At 33.7% G+C, this 20,094-nt stretch overlaps 1 protein-coding gene across 7 annotated transcripts in view; it reads left to right on the top strand.

Moving 5' to 3' along the window:
- The window catches only part of LOC111039207 (four and a half LIM domains protein 2), a 94,174-nt gene that overhangs the window by 35,566 nt on the left and 38,514 nt on the right, over window positions 1-20,094 (top strand). For 2 of the 7 annotated variants that reach the window (XM_022322581.1, XM_022322585.1), the window contains 3 exons: window positions 18,024-18,192; window positions 19,040-19,220; window positions 19,369-19,599. In XM_022322581.1, the coding sequence (XP_022178273.1) occupies window positions 18,024-18,192; window positions 19,040-19,220; window positions 19,369-19,599 (581 nt within the window). Of the gene's footprint in view, window positions 1-10,300; window positions 10,350-11,355; window positions 11,520-11,581; window positions 11,689-18,023; window positions 18,193-19,039; window positions 19,221-19,368; window positions 19,600-20,094 lie in introns of those variants that run through there. The other 5 variants (XM_022322586.1, XM_022322587.1, XM_022322584.1 and 2 more) reach the window with 4 other exon arrangements.

The following is a 20,094-nucleotide window of genomic DNA, read 5'->3' as shown; positions in this document are numbered from 1 at the left end:
AATATCATATTGGGTATCGAAAGTACTCTGTAGGTAATGAAAACGTAAATTAAAGTACACGTGATTAATTTCAATCACTTTGGTTATTATTAAAAAATATAATTAATTTCAAAACTATACTTATATAACTATAACGAACCGTAGTGGTAACATGATTATTATGGTATTTAAAATATAAGTTTATTGTGTAACACTGCCTACATGTATTAAGATATAGATTGCGAATAATACATATTTTATATAAATGATACATACCAATATGGCAATATACCAATGTCTATATATAGCTAGATATATTTTACAGATTTTATTTTAATCTGATCAACTTAAAAATTGTTCAGTAGACAAATTTAATCTAATGACGTTGTACCTATACATTTTAAAATAAATAAAAAACGATATAAAAGAATATCGTAATATACTTTACGGTTGCAATTTATACGGACAATATAAGCATACTTTATATTAAACTAACAATAGGTCTTATACTCACGGATATCTAGTAGATATAAAGTAAATAAAATGGATTTGCCTAAAAATTAAGGATTATTTTTTAAATTTCCATGCTAATCACCTAATAAAATTTTCTTTGGAATTTTTTATCGAACTATTATTTTCTCATTAGTTTGTTATTTGTATGTGTAAACCAATGGTTGTGTAATGGTTGTGAAATCGTTAATGACCGTGTTTCTCACAAAAAAAGGTATGTACTTGTCCTCTTTTCTCGCCCCTACGACTAATCATAATTAAGCAAATAAGCAATTGTGGGGAGACTAAAATGGAGTATTTGATGTACAACAAAATAAATATATTACTTCAAATAAAAGACTTCAATTCAACGGCCGTCTCAGTATGTGTTGCTTTAAGAACGGCGAGGCTTTAGGTGGAATGCAGTTTTATCGAATAATACGAAAGCTAAGATGAAATAGGTGTGTTTGAAATTTGTTCAACTATTTCAACTATACTCTTGTAAAAGCTAGTAATAATGAAAACATTCAATCTCAACCAAAATGTCTAAATATATTTCTTGTATTTTTTTGTAACATATTCCTTAGACGAAATGTTGTGTATAACTGGCCAACCGTGAAAGTGTTACATATTCAATACATTTAATTATATTATTATACTTTCTATTATATGTTAAAAACTTTAAAACCTTTCTAGTACAATGGCTTTACGTGTTTTTTGATAAATGTACACTGTGATTATATTGTGCAGATGACATTAGTCCACCTCTGATATCAAACATTTCTTATCAGTTCGGTGTACACAAAATAATTTATCGTTTAATATTGATAAGTGCAAATGTTGCGCTCCAGGTCACTAGCTCCATTTATCCGTAGTTATTATTTAGGTACAATATCCTTCAGCGTGTGGTTGATAATCGTGATTTGGGTGTTACGTCTAACCTCAACACTCTTTCAATTAACTTTATATTTTAAATATTTCAAAAAAACTCTACTGTCTATTATTAGGACCTGCACTGTACAATAAAGATTTCACTAACCCCGTTGCCTTGAAAACGTTATATTTTCACTGGTACGTTATTCTCTAAAATATAATTCTATGGTCTGGTCAAACTCTGCCAATATTCATGAGTACACAAAGCCTTGAAGCAATTCAAAATCGTTTATTATTATACTGAAAATGTGGTATTCCACGTCATAGCCATATAATACAATATAAGCCATTGTTGGACACATTAAAATATGTGAATAGTTATTTTATTGTGAACATTATTATTCTGCCGGGAGAAATATTAGTGATTTGAAGCTCTTGTACAAATTAGTCAACGGACTAATAACAACTGTGCAGACAAATTAAAATGGTTGAACTTTTACGTTCCTCTTTGCTGAAATTACCGCGCCCAATAAATTGACGGTATACCATGTAATATACGTCCATTAAATCAGCATATTGAGCTTTTGAATATGACGAAAACGAATAGACGTCAACTATAGTCTAGTTCTCTTTAAAATATCACCATTTTTTAATGCTATTAAATTGTTATTACTAGTTATGACGCTTTTACAATAGTTAGTTAATAATACTTATTTTATTGCTGTAATACCATGACATTTTGATGATATTAACAAAATAATAATATTATACTTATTCCTATATTCTGTTGTTGTACTTGAGTATTAGAGAATATGTAAATATATAAAACATAAACAATAAAATGTCAGTGAAAATGATTAAACTTCTAAAAATCGTATCGTGTTATTCGGTTGATTAAAATAATTTTCTCTAAGACATTGTCTGTTTCAAATGTTATTTTGTTTAAAAATAATTTCTGATGTGCCTCAAAAATTATAAGGAATAATAACATTGTTTAAAATCATATTGTCCCATAGAGTTTGCAGTGACAAAAACGGTTTGTTGTTGATAATATTATTGTTATTATTGATAAACCGTAGGGAAAAACGAAAAACACTGAGAAACATGACACGGTTTCAATAAATTAAAAAAAAAAAAACATGACAAATTCATATTAAACGATCGACGTTTCAAAAAGAAAGGGTCGAGCTGTTGCAGCAGCAGAGGGTATTACGCCGTATATAAAGTATTAGCTATTATTATTATTATTATTATTATTATTATTACTATGGATCTCAGTTATTTTATTACAATAAATGATAGATTGACTGTAAAAAGGAAATGCATTAGTTTCCGCTCCGGCGCGGGACGGGGAAATATTTGTTTTCAAAACGTTTTGCGAAGCGCCCCCGGTGGTTTTGACAGGGCCCACGCCGCGCACCGCCTCCCGCGTGACGGGGTATAAAAGCCACCAGCACACTCGGTGCCCGGCAACAGTCGCGACTTTACTCAACAACTTTTACAGTGATAGATATTTTTTCGTAAGACCTCACTCCCCCCTCCGAGTAACCACTGTACACGCATACCTACGCGTTCTATATAGACCACGGCCGGTGACGACAAAATCTCGTTCGTGTAAAAAAAATTGAGTCAAATTGGCGGTCGGTACGTACACTTACAGCCGGCGCGAGACCACTTTTATGCGATTGTCGTATATATTATATTAGATTGTTAGGTTGTCGAATGGTTAGGTTAGGTCGATACGATAATATGATATAATAATATTACCTATTAAATTGCACTATTGTATTATTATAATTATTGTGAGTGCGTCTATAGATAGTATCTTTGATTGTATTGGTAGTATACCTACATATATGTTGTCATGTATGGTAAACGTTAACATAATATTACAATATTATGCGTAGCTAATGCGTCGCGCATAATTAATGATATTGTGACTGCGAGTTTAGTTCTCAGGTAATTAAAATTTCCATCTACATAATATTATAGGAAGTGAATTCGGGCACAGTCGGTGGATTTATTTTCGTCGCCTGAAAAGCGATACATTTTAATAAAATATAATATAACGATATGGGAATCATATAACGCGTCGTACCTAGTGTATATATTTTGTACTCTCGTGTGCGGTGATAGGTACTGGACGTAACTGAAATAACTGACTATAAATATACAATTAACTAAAACTGTGTAATGATAGGTACTTTTGTTGCGATTAATATTATAGTAAACATATCTGATATACGATTATCAATAATTGTAATATAAATTTGAATTTTTTTTCGAGTTCTGTCCGTTACACCCACTCACGCCGCTATAGTCCTCTCGTGTTGTCGTGCAGTAGTTAACGCTTATAGGTTAGGCAAGGTATATATATATATCAATTTGTCTCCGATGTAACGCCGCAGAAAAAAAAAGGTCATTCGATGAAAGTCTCCCGTGGAAGTTGTTTAAAAGCGGACGATCCGGTATGTACAACATTATTATGATATTGCCGCTGGTTAATATATTATTTGTTCTTATAATTCTTGACAACATGTGGAATGCTCCCGTGATGATTAACTCTCTACTAAATGTGTTTCGCGGGTCGAAAACACATATTAACATACATTACACAGCTCGTCGCTAAAATCTCATCAATCTTTTCGTTTTATAAACAATTTACAGATCGCAATCTCGCCCCGAACACTAATTCCTATTTAAACGTATACGTACGTATATAATATGTATAATATATAATAATATAATCATGTAACCTTAGTGTAAACGTTTTAATTAAAAAGCAACTCGGTACGTCGCCGTGATTTATGTTTGATTCGAAATTGGCACGAGACTTTTTTTTTTACATACACACATTTTAATAATATATACTCCGCGGACATACGCTATATTATCGTACATTTTATACAGTCGCCTCGTTGTCGGTTTATATATATACATATTCTAAAGTTTAAAAACACGCGAGTCAGAAAACTATATTATGCTCAAGTCTAAGAAAATCTTCGAAAAATGATGTTGAGACATTCTTCTCCTTGCAGCTCTCCGCGAATTTATTTTTAAACCTTCCTCTGAGATTATTTGTAAACAAATTAATACTCTCCGGCTAATTCGATTTCAGCCAAATGGAAAACGCGGTTTTCTCAACTCGCTGTGCAAGACAGACTCAATAACATAAACATTATGGAAAGCCGTTTGTACTATAGATGCTTTAATTTAGCTACTCCTAGAATCCAGATGAGTTTCGACATTAGTAAAGGAAGATATAAGTCTAATGTTATTGTTAAAAAAATATACTTATACGGCTACAGTGCTACACCATAGATACACTTTTATTATGATACATTTTCTTTTTGTGCACATGGTAGGTACTTATCGTAGTTCATTAAAATATGATATGTTCTACTTTCTTGAATTAAAAAAAAAATATAAATAAATAAAATTGCTACTGGAATCATTGTGCACAAAGCGAAAAAAACGTATAAGTACCATTAAAAATTCTTACTTTCACAGTCTTCGAAATTGTATTCAACGCTATTAATATTTTTTTATAGCTGTGATAGAACGCTCTAGCGCTGAAAACATAACTTCGAAAATGTTCTATATACATATATATAGAACCTATATATATATATATATATATATATACCTATTCAAATACACATCTGTACATTTTATATTGTCGACATAGTTTGAAATGAGTTTATGATATATTATCATTTACAGTATTTACATTTAGTGATAAAATAATTGACACTTCATTTTTTTTTTCAAATAAAACTTTTTGATTAATTTTGGTCAGATATTTGGAAATAGTATCTTATGTTTGGAATTATGTACTGGCAAGTCCTATAATACAGGTTAAAGTATAAGATGACTGTGTTCTAATAATATTTTGATTTATATTATTTAATGAGTTTATAAAGTTAAAACATTATTATCATAAATTAAATACCTATATTATATTTTAAGATAAACTACTTTTCTAAATTTACAAATAACTATCTAATAATTTATAATTATAAAACACATTTTTGTAAAGGTTTATTTCACATTTAAAAAAAAGGAAATATTAATTATGGTTTTTGAGAATGTATTTTGTTTACAATATTTTAAGCAACTAAATGCGTAATAGCGTAGGTAATCTATTTAAAGTCATAATAAAATACCAAAAAGAAAATTCAGTGCCATGGCATAATTTTTATAATATTCATGGGAGTCAACTGCATTAGTGTAATGTGTAGGTAATTAGGTGAACACAAATTTTGTTCATAAAAGTATTTTATAACGACATGCATAATATGTTGTTTACTGGCTTTATTTTATATAATAAATATAATATTTATTTTCACAAACACAACATTGGAAAGGACCTACTTCAATTACTAAGGTTTTGGGCTTTGGAGATATCAAATGCCTATCCTTGACTTCCACGATGGGTGTTGGCGCAATGTTTTCGCTTTGGATTTTCTATTAATTAATTATAATTACAACTGTTTTATTTTTTAGTATACAACTAGGTTCTACAAAACCTTTACTCTGCCGGTTTGAAAACAGAAAAGAAAAATGACGTTGGAGGTGTATTATATAATTATGTACTACAATTTGTAACATTCTATAGGCATGTATGGTGGTGTAGACTGATAGAGAAGTCGTTTTTTCGTCGAATATATAAGTCGTATAAAATATAGTGCTCAGTCCACTGCACAGTACTAACTAAACTAAGTACCTACTGTAAACGTGGCTATTTTTCTTATTTTTTCGTATTGATATTTGTTTTTATTTTTTATTTATTTTTTTTACTACTTTAGGCTATAACGATATTAAAGGCGGTGTCAGCGTACACGACTATGGCAAACAATTCCATTAGTTCGGTATGCCATTTCGGGATCAAGGCGTCTAGTCATTTGCGATAGGTATAATGACAAATAACCGCATAACTCACTATACGTAGTCTTTAGTCGGTCGTTTCTCGCCTTCTGCTATATAAAAATATATTCTCCCACCGCTGCAGCGTTATATAGAAAAACAAAATACAAAATAAAACGCGTCGTTTTAATTTCAATAAATTCGCAAGGACCACAGACCGCCAACCAATAAAAAAACATTACGAACCCGCCGATCACTCGTCCGAAAGATGAGTCCGGCGAATTTTTATTCTTTTTTTAATACGATTATTATACAATATCATTGGGTCGCCATAATATTCTTCGAGAACAGTAGACAAGTTAGGCAAATAATATACTATAATAATGTCTAAACTAAAATAAATATCCTTTCTTCGGGAAAATCCATTATTTTTTACACGACGTGTCCATTTTATTTCGGACAACTTCGGGACAATAGTGCAGAAATACACGTGTTACGCACTTGTCAATATAATATTATAATGTGATTGCGTAGGTACGCCTCATTGTTTTTATATTATGTTCAATAATAGTTATATGTATTTTATATTACAGTGCTAGTATTATTGATTTGCGATAAGTGTTCATTAAAAGTTATACCTATAAATTATAGATACCATGGGACTCGGAGGGTGTTTATTGTTTATTTTTTCAATCAATCAATAAGTTGCTAAAGGGTGGCTCACACGTGGACTTAGTCTTGGCTAGCAAAAATCAAATAATTTTTTTGTTTATTTAAACGGTTTCTGTTAGTTACGGATGGTATATTGATATTAAAATTAATGGAAATATGAGGCATGATGTAAAAAAATTGTTTACAACTAAATTCAAAAAAAAAAATTTTAAATCAAATATCTACCCATGAACAATTGTATTAAAATGATTACTTCTATGATTTTCATTTTAAAAACCAGACATTTTTTTCCAAGTAAACACATATAAACGAATACTGATATCTTAACATTATTGGATTTACGTCGGTTTTTTAAGCACTCGTTGAATTTGTCTACAGCGTTTTTGTGTTTACATAAAAAATATGCCCAGAGTTGAAAAGACGTGGGAATCATAAAATGAATCGTTGTAATTGTGTGTTTGTATTATATACGGATATTTTAATTAAAGCAAAACGGAAAACGATAGAAAGATAAAAAAATTAATCTGATCCGGGTGAAGTCGGGTATTATACAGCTATATAGTACGTTCTATAAAAGTGCTTATAATATTATTATTTTCTGATTACACTGAAACCCGTGCGAATGCAGTCGTCAATCTGGATTCATCGCATATAATATTTTCATTAAAAATGACGTGGGTTCGTTTTATTTTTTTATCACACTAGCCGACCCCTAACTGAAAAAAATGTATGCTGGCTACAACGGGCCAACGGCTATATAGAAGTCGTTCGACTTCATATACCGCATTTACTATTCGTTTACGGATTCCGCGTAAGTACCATTTTTCCGATGATATATGAAAAGGGCCACCGTCGTCAATAAGATTATATCGCCGGCAGGCAACCAAATATCGAAATATTGTAACTTCTTCGTTTTGCGTCACGGGCATTTGTATTTTAGGCTTTAAAAAAAAAAAATGTTCATGTTTGAACAATAATATTGCAATACTAATTCCTATTTCTCTATCCTTCGACCGAGAATAATATATTGTATTATACAATCACGTTTGTATCATATAATATTATACAATTATACGCACCTCTGCATATGGGGCTTTCCATGTACGTCGTTACCTCAGTGTCTTAGTGTTTAATCGGTAAATATTTCAATGATTTCATCATTTTTAATGGACAAAGTATCAACATTACAATTCCATTATTCATTAAGATAACAATATTATATTGGTTGCCGATTGTATTGATTTATTTTTTTAAGAGTGAATGGCACTATGTACTACAATGTTGGTAGTGTAGGTACTAATGTATTAATCACGTCATCGGGCGTCACGTCTCTTGTGGTAAATAAGCTCACACACTGCTCACACATACTATATAATATTATTATATGCTCGTGGTTCGCAGCTCATAGGAAGTCAATCGAGGCGATCCGTAGTAATATTTACTTTGGTCGTCGGAAAGCACTTTTCTAATAATCCTGTCAATACGTTTTTCGCATCGATGAAAATATATACGGCACTACTTAATTGATATATTATCAGAATATAATATTATATTATTCTGAAGGACTGGGACCGATCATGATGAGCGTACCGTTTTTCGAGGAAAGTGGAAACTATATTACAACTAGGAAAATCGAATCTGCTAAATTATCATTATCATTATTATTCTTATTTCCTCCCCAAGCCGACGCGTATGCTGTACACATGAGTGATTGTTACCGACATAAGGTATACATTACACCTGTAAAATATTATATACCATACATATATATATATATATATATAGTGATATTTATCGGCGTATCTGTTCAACACAATATTATTATAGGTATCGAGCGTTTATACACTATAGCACACTCCCATTTGAACCGATAATCAATTATCATATTTGACACACGATACATGGATACCTGCACGATCATAATATTATATTTAATAGACGTGTTTACAGACAACGCGAATTGACCACACCCTTTGGTCTTTACCCCACCATCATTATGCGGGTAGGTATTACATTATGTTATTCTTATCAATTCTGAATTCGAATGCCTCTGCTCAATTCTCATATAGGCTCGGGAATGTCTTGTGTACAATATGCATGATAACAATAATTATAATAATATATACTACAACAATCGATATTGTATAGGTAAAATAACAACAGTGGCGGGTTTCACTGATTTTCAAGCGATACAATTTTTGCAGGGTCGATACAAAAGTAATTATTATCGCATGATAATTTAGTCTATACAATATATCTATACAGTACCTACAAGTCTATACACAATAGTATAATATATTTACGAGCTATACTACTCACGTATGTAGTGACGTTGCAGTATTATATTCGAATATTCGATGTCGTATATGTAACATATTATGATAAATAATAACGCTGTGCAGCAGTGTATTTTCACAGCAATGATATCGATAAAGTTTGTATTGCATCGTACGAAACGTTAAATGATGATAATTCAATTATTATTATTGTTGTTGAAAATGGCGATGGTGCGGCGAGTGGGATAGTCCATCGGATCTTGACTTGACCTGTATAAACTGCAATCACAACGGAACACGATAATAATATTGTTATAGGAACGAAAAATAATATATTACTAGATTTTTTTGCGATTTTAATTTTCGGAACCATGATTTGCTTTAAGAGTTGGACGAACTTTACTTGTGAACGGGAAAGCTTGTAAACCCAAACTTTTCACCGAAAAATGCTCCGTCTTCCGGGTGGTGAAAACGTCCTATCGACATGGGCAGTGAAGCTTTAAAGTTTTGGATTGTTTCCGAGAGCTGCGTTTAAAAAGAAAAAATTTTGAGGGGCAGAAATAAGATGTATTTTTAATATTATGCGATCTATTATAGTAGGTAATCATGTTATCTATTACAATTACTTATCGCCAACAACGACTTATCGCACACTCGCAAACACCATTTCGTTTATAGTAGTAGTTTACTGTAGTTCAGTCCACGTAATCGTCCACTACAAAATGTTCGTGTAATAATTATTTATCGTGTGCTTGTATAATATGCGTCATGTTAAAGATTCCGTAAAAATGTCGACAACATTTTTTTAAATTACATTTTTGATAATTTGCTTATCTGCAAATTGTAACTTAATAGTGCAATAAGTAAAATAACGTATTTTATACACATATATGCAAGTAAGAATATTATAACTATGTACATTACCACATTACATTACATTTTAATTGTGGGTTTGAACAAGAGACTGTCTTTGAAATTAGTTTCTGACTTATGTAACACAATGAGGACTTTTTTTAATGTATTGTTGCACCCAGTATGTTTCAGGGGCGTCATTTCAACTTTTCAATAGGGATGCAAACATTTGAATCAGGTCAATTGTTTCCTCCACCAGGCCATTTATATATCCTGTTTATTAAGCGGAACTTAAAAATAGGCTGCCAATGTATAGTCTGAATCCCCCAAATGACGCCCCTGGTATGTTTACCTATTCTTAAATAAGTTTTCGGGATATTAACTATTAAGTTTTCTTATGGGATTTTTCCAGGAAGTGAATTAGAACATATAGATTTTTAATTAAAAGATTTTAGTGGTTTTTGAGATGCTTTTAAAACCTTGTGTGGTTAATTAGCTCCAATTTAACTACTTAACTTAGAGTGAAGAAATACGGAAAATATTATATCGGATTTCTTGTGTGTTAATTTCTGTATTGATTTTCCAGTATCAGTAACTGCCGAAGATCGTACATTCGTACGTCCACACATTTTGTCGATGTTTATTATACTGCATACAGTGGGTCCTAGACAACTCAAACGTCTATAAGTCGAATTGTCGATGGTTCGAAAGAATATCTAGGCCCCTATATTTCAATATGTCCGTTCAATTTTTTCTGTAGCTCGATTTTTTTTTGCCCCCGACCGATTCGAACAGATCACCCTGTATAATATCCGTACATAATACATATAAATTCACATTCAATGGTTTTTGATTTTAAATTTAGTTTTGAGGATTTCCCGATGGTTCGATATACATTTATGCGATAAGTTTGCCTACCTGTAATAATTAATGATATTTAACTATTTCAGTGCAATAATATTAAAGAAACGCGATAACAATAATTATGTTAGAGCCTAGATCTATAATATATTAAATCATACTTACCTAATCGGGCGATGGGTGTAATAATATGATAATATATATATATATATATACACACTGCGGTGCTAATATGCTATTTAAGTGTCTCGTACAGATAGAGAGGGAATGATAGAGAAAGAGTGAGTGAGAGAGACGGAGACACCCGAAGACGAAACGACAAACGTTATCATCGAGTGCGTGTGAGCGTGTGTGTGTGTGCGCGCGTGTGTGTGTGTGTGTGGGAGATGTGTACACTGCTTTATCATTATTATATTACCATCATCGTAAATAACGAACGAACGATGTTCAGTGTGACAACGACAATAAGCGTTGCGCGTGTGTGCCGGAGACGCCTCGTGACGGTTGCGCCGGCCGGTCAATCGCGGACGAGTCGCACTGCGGTACGTGCGCGTTTGAAAACTTATTTTGATTTTTCAGTTAACCTTTGTTTTTGTTTTTTCCCCACTCGCCCTCAATAGTAACTTTTTCGTACCAGTATGGTATTCTTCGGTTGGTATTTTTTTTTTTATAACGATATAATAATATAATCGTCTGATATAATAATATTACAGTTCGTCGTCGTCCGTAGTGTATGCTAGTGTGACAGTGTCCATTGTATCCGCGTACACAACATATAGATAAGACCGGATCAGGAGAATCGAAGACCAGGATATCGAGAGTACGGGCGTATAGAATTATGATTTAGTAGAGAGTAACGTAATTTGTTTAGGGACCGAGTTCTATTAGAAAAAGTTTTGTAAAAATCATTGATCTCGTTTCAAGACACGAAACAGTGGTCGATTTATCCACCTGACCGTGTGATAATAGTACTAATATTACTGTTGGCTGTCGAGTAAGCAATTTATTACTATATTATTTAACGTTTTTAATTTTGTTACATATTTTGCTTTTTTCGAAACCTAACTATTTTTCATAGAACTCGATTCGATATGTTTATTTTTGCAATAATCTTATATTATTATAGAGAGAAAACTGTATCGATCCGTTACCATAATATCATAATAATAATTTATCTGCTATAAATTTATAATAAACCCTCACGACCGGCACAACTGGCTGCGACCTGCAGGCCAACAGCGCCGCCGCCGCCCGGTCATAATAATGTTATTATACCTACCTGTTGTACCTATACGTCCTACACACAATACAAGCTACTATTGCAGTGTAACACGTGTGTACTGGTGTACCCATGAAACGCGTGTCGTACAGAGTTTTTAAAAAATTCTCCTGTTTGGCGGCCACTTGCGACAGTTTTTCCATTATAATCGAACGCTGTAGCGTGCGCGTGATGTGTGGCGTTCAAACGCGTTACGATTTATTGTATTATTATTATACTTATTATTCATACCTATAATAGTCGGTCGGTCGAGTTTTTTTTCCGCCGTAAAAACCGTACAGTTATCGAGTCGCTAGCGTAGTGTCGCAACGCCGTCGGCCGCGACGTGATATCTCGATAAACACTTTGTGTTGTATGTATAGCTCGACGATGTTTCGAAATCGTTAAATTTTTTTCCTCACTCTCTACACAATACAAATTGTCATAGATCTCCAGTAAAACGTATAAAAAATAATAATATCGTTATCAATCGTCCGCCAAGACCGATATATGGGATTTTTCAATTTTTGGAAGTCCAGCACGTTGTACAATATTTGACCGATCATTTGATATTATGTTATTACAATAATACGTCCGACACTACACGTCGTCCTGTACTCTGTTATAATGACAATAATAAGCAATTATTATTATTATTCGACCGCGTAATGACATGTCGTTATAATGCAATAATAACATTATTAGCGATAATACGACGACGACGTAGTTATTAATTTACGTATCGTGTTATATAGTTTGATCAAGAAAAAAATATAACCTGCCCGGGTAAATAAACGCGAGACCTTGACCGAATTACACGCTCGGTTTTTTTTCTTTTTATTTTACACGCGGTCGTGGCTCTAGAAAGGATTTTCATGTATTTTCCCGAATATTGAGTAGGTATTTTCCGACCGGGCCCCATGTCGCTGTATGCTATATCGCCACGATCGTATGTAATATTATGATATATATTTGTGTATAAAAGGCGAATTCGTTTCATATTATCCGACTGCGGTTAACGCTCCCCCGTGGCAATAATAACAGTCGCGTGAGGATAATAATATCGAACGTAATAATTTTTTTCAGTTTTACTCGCCATTTTATAAAATGCACGTAGAGCGGACATCGTAGATCGGTTTTCTCGAAATTCTAGCTCAAGCACATCGACTTTTAAAAGACGCCTATAATAGCTACATTAGGTGGACTGATATAAGAGTTTATTAAAATGCCATCACCATAAAATATTTGAATCCTTAATAATATGTCGCTCCTTGTGAGTGAAATACGGATATTATTACGACGTGCCTTATTTGGTATGTCAATATTATTGCATCGTATGTCTCCTGTTACTTTCTAATTTCCTACACGATCTCGGGACCTTTGGGTTGCGTATAGACCCTCTAACAAATAACATCAAACGTGTACATCATGACAAAACTATACATCATGACTAACTTACTATATATGCCCTGTCATATTTAATACTGTTTAAGTGAATATTGAACTCAATTTTAAGAACGTTAGCCACGTGCTTGCGCGTTGGTTGTTTGCGATATTTCTACAATTTTGAGAGCGAGTCATGAGCATTTTAAAATCGCAATTAATATTTTAGATACGAGTACCTATACTCATAACTGGCTCGAGAATAATTATTTTAAAAAATCGCATAAAAACCAACGCAGACAAACACGGATAATAATAACACCTTACGTTTGAGTTTGATGATCGAGAAATCCAATTCAATATTAAAATTAACGAGTTTTGAAAGTAAATTCAAGTTCTGCTGAACGCATATTTTCCGTCTTGTAGTCGTTTGTTTTAAGACGGAAACTTCAACACATGCGTTAAGACGCGAAAAGTCGTCATCTCCTTTATCGTAGTTGAAACTTTATTATAGTCTCATATACCATATGTTTAAGCACACGTAACTCACCTGGTTAGTGTTTGGTCTATTACATTTTGCATATAGACATTAGACTATAGGTTCGGACGCGAGTGTAGGTAAAACGTGCAATATGCTCATTATTACAACACGTCTTGACTCGGGGTATGATGTTCATAAATAATAATTATTTTTTCCGTGCACTGTCATAACCATAATATCGTTTCGCTGTTATACCACAATATATTATATAATCGCATTTGAGTACTTATATTTGACGGATACCTATTTGAAAAAAAATCATTTGTTGTGTCCGGTGTGGCCCACCCTGCAGTACTTCTGTTTATTTAATATATTATACTGCGCACATATGGTAGGACGAGCGGATGAGCCTCGATAACTCGAAAACCCTTTGAGATTCGAGTTATCTACTCTCGACTGTATTGTATGCATTTATGTTATATATATATATATATTAAAGTTACTATCGCGTGCAGTGAGTATAGTTTATTGTTTTAACGATAAGCATACTATTATCTTCATGGGTGGGTGTCACGTGTTATAATATTGTTAAATGTATTATTATTTATATTTACCAGAGATTACGACGAATATTTATTGGTTCACATAAAGTCTGAACTGTATAACAAAATAAATATGTACGGCCGGTCAATATTAGTATATTACAATATTACATATTATTTTTTCAATATACGTGGTCTGGTAGTACCTATCGGATATTATTCGAAATGTCGAATGTGTACAATCAATGGCGTCGTAAAACGTGATGAATTAATTAGATTCGAACGAATAAAAAACCGGGATGTCGATCCGAGAAGTTTTAAAACCGTATAATGCGAGTAAATATGAAAAAAAGACATTATAAAACATTATAGGTATTATATATTTTTTTAATTTGGATTAAGGCTTCAACTACTAAGACCATTAGCCTGGTACTGTGAGGGGAGGGCCGGTGTTTGGTTGGAACACGTTTGTATGTGCGGCAAAGATGTGTTGCTAAAAACCCGGGTGGTCACCCATCCGAGTGCTGGCAACGACGGCCGGTACGCTCGGAGCGTTACCGCGGATCCGCCAAGCCACAAATATTGTAGTATTATAAAAGCAATTCATCCGGTCGAACATTTTGTTTAATATACATCGTATTTATTTTTACACCCGAGAGCACACGTAAGCAATCTAAATAAGAATCGCGTTACTATTTTTGTAAACGACGGCGGTGTAAATAACGAGTGAATTATTGTGAGACGTACCTATTACGAAAAACTAAAACTAAACGCTCAAGTCGCCACTTTTGCCCGACCGGTCTGTTCTGTACGCAGCTGCGATGATTCGACTAAATTAATATTCGTCGTTCATCATTTCGTACGAGTGTGGTCGCGTCTACATCAAATCGGACAAGTGTTTAGGGTACACGACACACACGCACACTCGCGATAATATAATTTAGTGTCGTGTTTTGATGATTTGCGACAAGCAATCAATTAACAATCTGAGATGAGAGTTGTCGCCGCCGCCGCCGCCGCCGCCGCCGAATGTAATAACGATAAATTTGTCTGTACGCAGTGACGTCGCCACCTCCGTTTAAAATAATAATATTAATATTGTTATTATTATTATTATTATTATTATTATTATTGTCGTCGTCGTCATCGTCGCATTGTCGTCACCGTCACCGTGGTCGTTGTATTACGACCATCATAATGGTGTAGCGACGACGAAGCACTCGTAAAACAATAATAATAATAATAATAATAATATCGTATTGTGGTCGGGTCTCGCACAAGGTCCGTCGATTTTTTTTTCTCTCGAACCCCGCTGAGGCGGCGGCGGAAACTCTGTCGGAGTGCACCGAGAGACTAGAGTTTACGCCATTTCGACGGTTTCCCGTGCAACAGACGATAATGGCATTTCGTTTTTCTCTCCACACATTGTGCGTGTACAAAATATGTAATAACAGGAAATCGTTTTATCGTCGTGTTTTTTTTTTCTGCCGCGTTTCCATAAAATAATAATTATTACTGTCGTGGTTTTCGCAGCGACGGCCCGACGATACGCTAACCGGTCTGGAATAATTTGTCGTTTTGAGTGTAAACGAGTCAGATACAACATAATAATATGATATGTAATATTGGACGTGTCTTTGTCTCTCGGCCGTATTACATGTTGCAGACAGAGTGTTTAGGATTGTTTTCCATGTCTACCGTGGCTATCGAATCACTGCCATCAAATATATTTATACATCAGACAATTTATAAATTGTCTTTTACGTATATTTACCGGCGGCATTTAACGCCATCGAATTAATTACAATTTTATTATATTTTTCACATGCCTAATATTGTATCTACTATATTATACGGTCGGGGGCGCACAATATTGGTTAAGAGTGCAATTGCATTTTTATTTTATATTATAGTTAGTATGTAGGTTCGGTGTCAAACCTGTGTACCTACTTCGTTCGCAAGAAGTTGAATCGTTCTTTTGAAATATAGTTTAAATGTTATAGATTCTGAGCAAAGCGATGAATGTAATGATTTGACAAAGATGTGTATTTAAAAAAAAAATTTTTTGTCTCTGTCATCGTGGTTTGGAACAGTAAAAATTCTTCGATTTTCTTCAACAGTATATTTTCTGATAGGAAAGTGAATCTTGTTGATTTTTTGGGGAGTCAAGAGTAAAAGATTTCCAATAATTTTTATTTCAAAAGTGGCAAGAAAAAAAAACAAAAAACGTATCTTTTACGGAAACCCGGTTCTTGACGAATTCGATTTCGATTTTTGACGTAACTCTAAAAGAAAATATCGTAGTTACATGGAATTTTCACTGAATGTTTGTATCCGCTTTTTCTATTTACCATACAATCTTCAAAATATTTTGACTCGTGTTAAACTATTTATAGGCATATGACATTTTCAATTATTATTCGTTTTTGTTAAACGATCATTCAAAATGTACCAATAGTTTTTATAGTTAAAAACAAAAAAAAAAATGTTCAGCTTAGAGTTATTACATTAATACATATTAAATAACCAAGAATAATGATTTGTGTTATTTTGTTGTTATTTAAAAATATTATTCGTGGTTACTTGAAACTTTCAAAGTATATTAATATATATTATACACACAATTAATTTTCAAATGTAAATTTTTTTTAGCAAAAATGAATTTAATCTACTGCTTGCCGCTTGGTATTAATGCTTACTAGTGAAATAAATTACTTTAATCACAATAATATCATCAAATATACTAAAGTATTAAGTTGTATTATTGACTGACAGACCGTCATCGCTCAGAATTGTTTTTCATATGCAATGAGCTTGTATTGTTGAATTCAAATTTAACACCATCCATTACAGTGACCCATTTGTAACCCACGGTACAGCAGACGGACATCCACTAAACCACTTATTTTTAACATTACATTCCCATATACTATTATAACGTAAAATACTAAAATGTGACAATCCTGAAAAATTTGTATTCTTAGGAGTTTATAACTCACGTGTGCGACGCTTAGCCATTGATATGTTGTACGTATAGTTATATAAACAAGCTCGGATTATCTCCTGCATATATATGTTTTTTAGCTGTAGATGAACTTTGTATTTTGGACGAGTGCTAATTCTATTCGGCGACAACATGACAGTAAACAGTAATTATAATATTTCTACTCATGAAGTCCATCCTGATTTTTTTTTAAATAGAAATCGAGAGGTCAGCATATATAGTAATATATAATACTGTGCTTTCTCTTGTCGGATATTTTCGTCGTCGGGCACGTTTATATTATTTTTTGTTCGTCTGAAAACGTTCGGAAACGCATGATTTGTATTGTCCGTCCCAAATATAATATATAACGAAATGCCTACCCGTTTATATGATTATTATTTCGAGTATCATCTAGAGATGACACTGCAGCAGTTGCCGACGCCCCAAAAGCGACGTCGGCGGCGGCTTGGTTGTGCAGGGTTTTGAGTTAGATAATTTCCCGCAGGACCGGTGCCGAAGGATATGCTAGACCTAAAAGCTCACTGTTGTCCACTTTACAGCGGACTGGACTCGCCGCTAATCCCTTGGCCGGGGCTCAAGTTTGCATGCGTCCGAATACTCGAACTTTACGGCAAAGTCTTCGGGCAAGAAGAGCTTTGCGAACTTATTATTAGGTAATTCGGCTGGAACCCATATATTATATAAGTACACACACATAATATTAATATGTATTATATTTATGAGCACGCGGCTGACCCGTACACTCGTACATGATACTATGTCGTAGGCCATCTGGAAAGTTGGTATTCTTGCTCGAGAACCTGCATCGCGCCCTTTTGCGACAGGCTTACCCGTTTTGAGTATAATATCTAGATAATATGCCGTTGAAGGTCTCCATTCTCGAAATCATCTAACATTATACCTACCTAAGCTCAGGCCGGATCCAGAGTAAAGATCTGGGAGGGGTGGCACACAATTTCTTGTTAATGTAAAATTACAATATTGAAATCACTATCCACCACGAACTAAGATAGTACTGTGATAGTTTGTGCACCCCAGAATGATACGTATAATAATATATTATATTATCAGACATTCATGTAATTTAAAATATAGTAATATCAGGATCTGTAGAATTGTTAAAAAAATTTTGGAAATAATATGTCCGGGGGGGGAGGCTGGGCCCTTAGCGCCCCCCCTTTAGATGCGTACCTGCCTAAGCTCAACACTAACTTAAGATTGTCGTCCGACTATGTTCGGGAGAAAAACATAAACAATACTCAAAACTGTCTGCTTGTCACAAAGGCTGTAGTATTTAATTCTCGCGAAAAGTCGAATTCTCCATACGTGGCCTACGACATAGTGTAATATATATTATGATTACAATATACATAAATGAATAATTTGGCGAGGAAAAACGGCCTGTACGTTAGTGGACCATTGAATCACACGATAACGACGCACGCGGTTTACCGGCGATTTTTTCATTTCCAAAGTGTAAATGTTTTTGTCACGTTTTAGGAAGACATGCGGTAGCTGCAAATGCACGAAAGACTCGCACGATGTGCTGCACGAGGAGTGGGTCAACGTTCGCGACCGGCTTGGTTTCAAGCCCGTTCAAGACCCGGACAAGAGAGTGTCGAAGGAAAGGTCTTACAGCCAAGGGTACTCATGGGTTCCTCCTGGGCTGCCTAGTCACAAGGTATATAGTGCACAATATAGCAACAATAAGTGTCGCAGTAATATTATTTGAGGTTACGGTTCTGTGCATGTGCATGTGACTGCTTTGGAAAATTGTTTTTCGTTCACCAACGGCCGTCATAATTTCATTGTTACGTTATGCGTTACAGGTAGAGAAGTACTTCAACAGTTTACCGTCCAACAAAGTTCCTAAACTGGGAACGGCTGGCGAGAAGTACAGAGACAAGCAGGTAGTCGTACAACTACCGAAACAAGACTTAGCCTTGACTTATTGTAAACATGTGGAACAAAGGCATCATCAGAGCTACGAAGACTTCATAAATGCAAGAAACGAGATAGCTTTAGACATCGGATATGCTAGAGAATGTACTTACCACGTGGTTAGTTGTTTGATGGTATAACGTATAAAACAAAAAATGTCAAATACAATTATTGTGATATGATAAAATATATGAACTTAATATTTATGTACTTGAAAGTAGGTCCCTGATTTAAATGCCCAAATAACTATAAACAAAAAAAATGATCTTAAAATTAACAAAAAATGCATTTTCAAACCAATATTGTCCTTAAAAATGACCAAAATTGTTGTTCTATAGACGTCTAAACTAATAACAATGTAAAAACTAAACACTTAACTCAAGAATTCTCGATAATTAAACAGTACCTATACTGGAAATAGGGGCGATCGCGATTTATCTCCAACTGACAAATTAGTTGTTAATTTTTTTGAGCCCCGGTAAGATCCACCACATCCGATAATCACTGGATACATAGATATGGACGTTATCGGTTTCATTTAAAATAGAACGATAGACAACTGTATGGATGACTATTCCTTAAAATACTCTTAACAAATATTATAAAAACAATAT

The sequence above is a fragment of the Myzus persicae genome, unplaced genomic scaffold (assembly GCF_001856785.1).
Source record: "Myzus persicae strain clone G006 unplaced genomic scaffold, MPER_G0061.0, whole genome shotgun sequence".
Lineage (NCBI taxonomy): Eukaryota > Metazoa > Arthropoda > Insecta > Hemiptera > Aphididae > Myzus > Myzus persicae.
This window is presented reverse-complemented; position numbering and strand designations above follow the sequence as displayed.